General features: G+C 47.8%; 1 protein-coding gene across 6 annotated transcripts in view; it reads left to right on the forward strand.

Moving 5' to 3' along the window:
- The window catches only part of CLTCL1 (clathrin heavy chain like 1), a 42,869-nt gene extending 38,680 nt beyond the window's left edge, over positions 1-4,189 (forward strand). For 4 of the 6 annotated variants that reach the window (XM_039332571.1, XM_039332573.1, XM_039332572.1 and 1 more), the window contains 2 exons: positions 955-1,030; positions 2,721-4,189. In XM_039332571.1, the coding sequence (XP_039188505.1) occupies positions 955-1,030; positions 2,721-2,839 (195 nt within the window). In that variant the 3' untranslated portion in view covers positions 2,840-4,189. Of the gene's footprint in view, positions 1-954; positions 1,031-1,670; positions 1,702-2,720 lie in introns of all 6 variants that reach the window. The other 2 variants (XM_039332575.1, XM_039332576.1) reach the window with 1 other exon arrangement.
- Positions 4,190-7,087: the final 2,898 nt, after the last annotated feature.

Consider the following 7,087-nt stretch of genomic DNA (forward strand, 5'->3'; position numbering starts at 1 on the left):
GGTATTAAAACAAGAACTAATTTAGCACACGGGAACTCGTAATAAACTTCCCCTCCTTTTACTGCAAGTTCTTTTAACTTCCATCCCTCGAGCATCTACCTAACAACCTAGATCCCAAAAGACCTCCTTCCTATTAACAAAGCCTGGAACGCTTTTGGCCATACAGTGAGAACGCCTGCCTAAAAGGGTCAGTGGCATTCAAGAGAGATTAGACCGTTTGTGAGAACGTCGTGATTCTAGGCTGATGACTCTCTCGACTCCGTCCCTGGTTCTGCCTGCTCTTCTCCTGCATCCCAGATTCTTTCCTCACCAACCTGCGCTCTTCCCACGAGGAAGGGCTCAAGAGGAAAGCTTGCCACGTTCCACGTTGATCAGTGATTGGTTTGGGATCAGCCGCAGACATCACACCATCAGATTGGCCCCTAGAAGCAGGTTTCATCTGCCCACCTGCCGTTGAAGCGTGAGCAGCCACCATCATCAGCTCTCCACCTTATAAAGGTGCTCCCTCACACACACACACACACACACACACACACACACACACACACACACACACCCTACCACCTAAATTTTTCCTCTGGCAGGACTAGGATGATACCTGCGGTTCATATCTTGGGATCCGCTGAAAGCTTTGAAAGCGAATCAAAGCCGCCGCCCTCTTTGGTTAATCCTGCCCCCTTGGCGATCCCATCCTTGTTGGCCCCAGCCAGTCAAGATCGTAAGCCAGCGACACCTCTTCGCAGTTGCCTTCCAAATGGGCCACGGGTTCAACCAAGTTGTCCCAATCCCAGGGACCTCTAAAACAGAAGCAGCAGGCAGGCGGCCACGGACATGGAATCTGCCGTAGAGTTGGGAACTTAACCTGGAGAAAGGTAAGGTAAAGGATGGCAACCAAACTCAGGGTCTGCCGCAGGCTCTTTCTTGAACGTATCCCGTTTCCTTTTGTAAACTCAGGTGGATAAACTCGATGCTTCCGAAAGCCTAAGGAAAGAAGAGGCGCAAGTAGCAGAACCGACTCCTATAGTATATGGTAGGTGGAAATATACTTTTTTTTTAAAAAAAATTGTTTCCAGGGCCTTCCGTGAATTTAGCTGACTTCTTTTAATCTTAAACTCTTCTTACCTCTCGCGCTCCCTTCTCCTAATTCCTACGTGGTGTGGGATTACAAATAAGCATTCTAGAATAAAATTTAGCTAGCTTGGTTTAGGTTTCCTCTAAAGTTTTAAGCACAGTCCTGGCTTGCTCCGAACAAGTCTTGCAACGTTTCTTGGGCTTTACAACCTCAAAAGAGTTTTTTTTTGAATATGTTCCCTGGCCTTTGTCCTTTGTCCTCTGCCCACCGATCTTTTTCTGTGCAAGAAACATCTTGTAATTCAGGTTGAGAGAGAACATCCGGTCCGTATATTACGTAGGGAGCTGCCATGTTTGAAGGTGGACAAGATTTGAGGTCTCGCTGCTCTTAATTCAGCACCTTCACAACACTAAAGTGGGTCTCATGAATTGGGTGGGGAGGGAACTTACTCCAGGAGTAAGAAGTTGGAAAATGAAATCTGGGTCGGTGGATGGGGGGGGGGGGGAGAGATATTTGCTTGAGGACATAAAACCGTGTTTCTCACCAACCTCAAATCGATCTGGCAGAAGGTAGATTTTACCGACCCGTTGCCTTCTAGGTCTCCATTAAAGGAAGCTCCTGGTGGTGAGGTCAGTCTGCCTGCGGGCATGATCTTTACACGGGGATTCCCTGCATGAGGCATGTGTCCTGTTAACCCTCCCCCCCATATGTGTTTGACGTGTGGCAAAATTAATTCTCCGCTTAGGCTGGGGACAAAGAACTAACCGATCTAACTGCAGTTTGATCCAGCGTTGTTCCTGCAGACGTTCTGTATTTTACCTTCACATTAAAAGATTGCCTTAATGTAGATTTCTGTCTGTGGTAGATGTCACCTTAGGCGCCTGAAGCGAACCTTACTTGCTACTAGGCTAACTGCAAAGAAGTAGGTTCTGGAACTTCAGAGTAGTTTCCCCATGCTTCTATAGTCATTGCAATAACTCTGCTTTAAAGAGTTTAGCCGGGGCTTTGGTTTGGGGGGGGGGGGATCAAAACTGGAACGTTTCATTCCCCTTCAGTTTCTGTCTGGGCCACCCCCTGCAAAACACACACCTAGAATCTATAATGGGCTTGTTTCCAATAGTTCAGCTAGATTCCTTTAGTTAGCCTCTCTTGGAATACATAGAACCTGGAACCATAGGGCTGGAACGGACCTTGAAGGTCTTCTAGTCCAACCCTCTGCTCCAGATCGTAGGGGCCTTATACCCTCCCGGTCAAATGGTTGTCCCATTTTTGAAAGCCTCCAGTGATGGATCAGCCACAGTCCCGAGAGGCAAGTTATTCCACTGATCGATTGTTCTCACTGTCCAGAAAATTGCTCCTTAGTTCTAGATTGGGTGTCTCTTTAACAAGCTTCCACCCGTTGCCTCTGGTCCTACCTTCTGTTGCTTTGGAGAATGGGTCGCTCCTCTCTTCTCTGGGACAGCCCCTCAAGTATTAGAAGACAGTTATGAAGTTTCTCCCCCATCCCCACCCCAATCCTTCTCTTCAATAATCTAGACATGCCTAGCTCCCTCAGCCTATGATTTAGCCTCCAGACCCCACACACGCAACGGTCTGTCCAGCTGAGACGGCTTTTCATTGTCTAATCAACCTTTCTGCCTCCTTACAGGCCAGCAGCTGATGCTCACAGCCGGCCCCAACGCCGTTCCTCCCCAGGCCAATTTTCCCTACGGATACCCAACGGCACCAGGATTTGGCCAGCCGCCGGTTTATGGATACAACATGTAACTTGCACTGCGACCGACTTTTTTCGCTGGTCACCTCTTCTTCTCTTTCCGTCCCATCTTCCTCTTTTTTTCTTTTTTGTCTCAGAAGGCACCAGACACAACTTCCTCCGTTGGCTTTGTACCGCCTTCCTGTGCCCTCCGAGGCTCAGAGACCTCTAAAGGATGCTGTTATTTATTGCTAAGTCCTGTTACATTTCAATTTCCACGAGGCAGCTCCCCTGTCCTTCTCATTTTATTTTTGGTCCCCACCACCTGAACGCGCTCTCCAAAACCTTAACCGCCGCATCTCTGCTCCGTTAGGATAGCAATAACTTCTTCAGGCCAGGAGAGATTTGGGGGTAGGGCTGGGAACGGAGAGAAGAGGTCCAGGAGATGAAGAAGGACATTGCTGTCGCTTTTCTGGTTTCTTCCGCCAAATCTGTTGTTGTTTTTTGGTTTGGTTTTGCTAATCCAGTTGTTTCTGGACGGCATCCAAGGGTCAGTGCTTAAAAAGATACCCTAACAAACGATGCAGCCCTGCGAATAAGGCAGAATTAGCTTTGGGAACTTCCTGGGGGGGGGGGGAGGGACGTGTTTTTAAAATCATACGTAACTCTTCCTCCTTTCCTTCAGTTTGTTTGTAATACCTGCCCCCCCTAAAAAAGGGGAATTTAAATATGTAGAATTGGGAAAGAGTCATAGATTTGATAGAAGGCCACCGAGAGAGAAAGAGGGGAATTTGCTTCTTGAAGTAGTTTTCGAAACTCTAGATTGGAGAATAAATTGGATCCTATCTCGGCGCAGATTATTTCCCCGATGTTTTTTTCTGTAGTAATGTAGGGCGGGCACAACAAACGTATTGACTGGTATTTAAAAGGGAAAAAAAAAAAACCACGAATGCAGCTACCTAAGTTTGCAAGCCAACATCAGTGTATCCATGTTCCCGGGGGAGCCATAAACATTGGGAAAACACATGGTTCAGCCAAGATCACACCGACACTAAGGAAAATCGTAAGATTTTGCTTATTCGTATCGCAACCCTGAAAGCTTCTCTTTTAGTTGTATTTGAACGGAGTCTCTTAAGTCTGCCGGATATCCTGAACTGACCCCCTAGTGGGTCATTTCCCCCCCTTTTTTTTCTCGGCTTTGCCAGAATTCTGTCCGATGAAGCCAGCGGCATTCTTGCATTCTTCTCCCCGATAGAGAACGGCGACCGAACCCTGCTACTTTGGTGCCACTTCTTCAGAGAACTTATATCGTTAACATTTTATGTACTTAAAAAAAAAAAAAAACCAAATTAGATAACCATGTATAATTTACGGCTATGGATCTTGTGCTAATCATGAATATTATGGAAGTTCAATTATAAAGATAAACCAAACCGGTGTCTTGCTGTGTGTGGTTCACAATGGTAGGACCGCAAGGGACCAGCAGCCTGCAAGATAATGAATCTAGCAACCACCTTAAGGGGCAATACAATTGTAGTTTGTCCTAAGAAGAAGGAGGGGGGAAAAATGCTTCCCCCCCCCAATGTAGCATTTACCAATCTTGGACTAGTCGTGGATCCTAGCTTCTTATAGCTGTGGAAAACGTCAGATGCCATGAAAACAGACTGCTTGAATTTCTTATATTTCACAAAGAATCGGGACTAGTACACCTTAAGTTACTGCTTTCTTGTTCGGGAGCAGGTGCCCTGTAATTAAAAGCTTCCTGTTTGAAAACCACAAAGTAAAGCAGTGTTTGCATTTGGCAAAACTCACATCAAATCTCTGGAAACCCCATTTGGCTGTGATAGCAGAGGCTCTGGATAGGCCAGCTATCTCTTTTCTTGTTCTAACTAGAGCCAGTTTAATGATTTAAGACATCAAGCTAAAAATCAGGAGACCCTGAGTTCTAATGCTGCTTTAGGCACGAAGCCAACTGGCTGACCTTGGGGCTTCGGAAATTTTGCCAAGAAAATGAGAGAATGAGTTAGCTGGATGTAATTTCTTTTTCTGCGGCTTTTTTTTTTAAAGGACAAGGCGGTTCTTAAATTGTGCTAATGTGGCATAGGACCAAGCTGAAAAGCCGTGTCTGCATGAGCCTCCTGCTGCAAGCAAGCTGTTTTTGCAACGGAAAAAAAAACCGGTTTGGTTGCAGTTCCAACATTGGTTCCAGAGCCGAGAAGACCTGTGCCAGCCAGTGAACCAACATCAGGAACTCCATTCCATGCAAAAAACTGGAAAAGAAGATGGTGCATGCAGAGTAGACCAAACCCGGGCAAAGTTGAACAATGCGAGGTTAAAGAAAGTAACCTCTTTAAAAACTCTTCTCTCTCCCCCTTTTCAGTGTGGGCAGTCCTTGATTTACGACCGTAGCGGAGATCAAAAGTTCCATCACTAAGCAAGACGTTAACTGAGTTTTGCCCCATCTTACGACTTTTCTTGCACAGCTGTTCATTGATTGATTGTCAGGAGGTCACAAAAAAGTGGTCAGATGACCCCGGGCACTGCAACCATCATAAATAGTCCTCAAAATAAGAGTCCAAAATTTACGTTGTTAAGCGAGACGTTTGTTAAGTGACTTTTGCCGTTTTTTACAACTTGTCTTGGCCACATTTGTTAAGCGAAACACTGCAGTTATATTAGCAACACAGTTGTGAAGTGAATCAATGGGGGTCACATGACACCCACCCCCCCCCCGGACATGGCAACTGTCATAAAAATGTGGGTGATTTGTCAAGCATCTGTAAATCACGTGAGCACGGGGATGCTACAGCGGTCATAAGTGTGAAAGACGGTCGTTAAGTCACTTTTCAGTGCCGCAGTAACTTTGGACGGTCACTAAATGAACTCTTTTTAATCAAATCAAATCAACCTTTATTGTCAAAGTACAATATGTGTACGATGAAATTGGCTAAGCCAGCTAAGTTGAAAATTACCTGTACATGCCAGCTGCCGGACATCCAAATTTTTAATCACCTGGCGGTGAGGTTTTTTTGCAAAAGTCTTAAGTGTGAAAAACAAACGTATCCCTTTTTTCCAGTGCCGTTGTTAACTTTGAACTAAAATGGATGTAAATCAAGGACTACCTGTAGACTTTCCTGGGAGAAGAGGGGAACTTTTGTAGGGCTGATCTTCTGACAAGTGTCAGATGCAGCAAACCAACATCCACGTAGAGAAGGGGTCTTCCAACTTGGCCCTTTGACGACTTAACGACTTCAACTCCCTGAATTCCTCAGCCAGCCTGGTCCTTCAGGTTTTCCAACGGTGCCCACAACATCACAATACCCTTACTTCTGGTCCTCCTCTTCTTCAGTTTCCTTCCCCCCTTTTCCAGCATTGTGGACTTCTCAAGCTTTCTATTGATCAATCAATCGTGTGTCTTCAAGCGTTAACTCTTAGCACCTTGCATATATGGGTTTTCTCCATCTGGTGATCAGTCCTTCCAGCCTTACAAAGTCCTTATACCTTTCTTAGCATCAGAGGCTTCCCCAGAGATCTGGTCTTCCCCCAGCCCAACAGGTAAACACCCTCAGGTGAACAGCAAAGGTGGTTGGTGCCGTTCTCATTTGAACCGTTAGGGGGCTGCACGCCTTGAAACGTCAGCCCTGAAATCCCCTTCCTCACCACCAGGGGATGCACCTGTCCCACGCACAGGTACAGAATCCGCCCTCCTTCCTTTTAACCCCTTGTTTACCTCCCCCCCAACAACCCCATTTGGTAGTCTGGGATGCAAAGAGACCTTGCCCACGTAAGAGCTTGCCCGGACGCGAGAAAGCCCAGACAAAGCCGAGAACAGGCTGGTGTCCACGCCACCATCTTTCCCGTTCGTGCAAAGCACGAGGGGGATCGTGTGAATGCAACCCCGCCACCCTCCAGCAGGCTGTGCAAAGCGGGGATCGGGTGAATGCAACCTCGCCACCCCCCTTTGCAGGCTGTGGAAAGCGGGGATCGTGTAAATGTAACCCCGCCACCCTCCAGCAGGCTGTGCAAAGCGGGGATCGTGTGAATGCAACCCCGCCACCATCCAGCAGGCTGTGCAAAGCGGGGGAATCGTGTGAATGCAACCCCGCCACCCACCAGCAGGCTGTGCAAAGCGGGGATCGTGTGAATGCAACCCCCCGCCACTCCCGTGCACGCTGCCAAGGGGGGGGGCGGCGCCCATTCAGCCAGCCGGTCCCACCTCCTCTCTCCGCCCCCCCCCGGCTGCCCCCCCGCCTCCCAGGCCACGCAGAGCCCCGCCTGCCCGTGGGGCGGGAGGAAAGGGGGCGGCGGCCGGCGGGAGGGAG

The sequence above is a fragment of the Crotalus tigris genome, unplaced genomic scaffold, assembly GCF_016545835.1.
Source record: "Crotalus tigris isolate CLP2741 ecotype Arizona unplaced genomic scaffold, ASM1654583v1 scf7180000024461.5605484, whole genome shotgun sequence".
Taxonomy (NCBI): domain Eukaryota; kingdom Metazoa; phylum Chordata; class Lepidosauria; order Squamata; family Viperidae; genus Crotalus; species Crotalus tigris.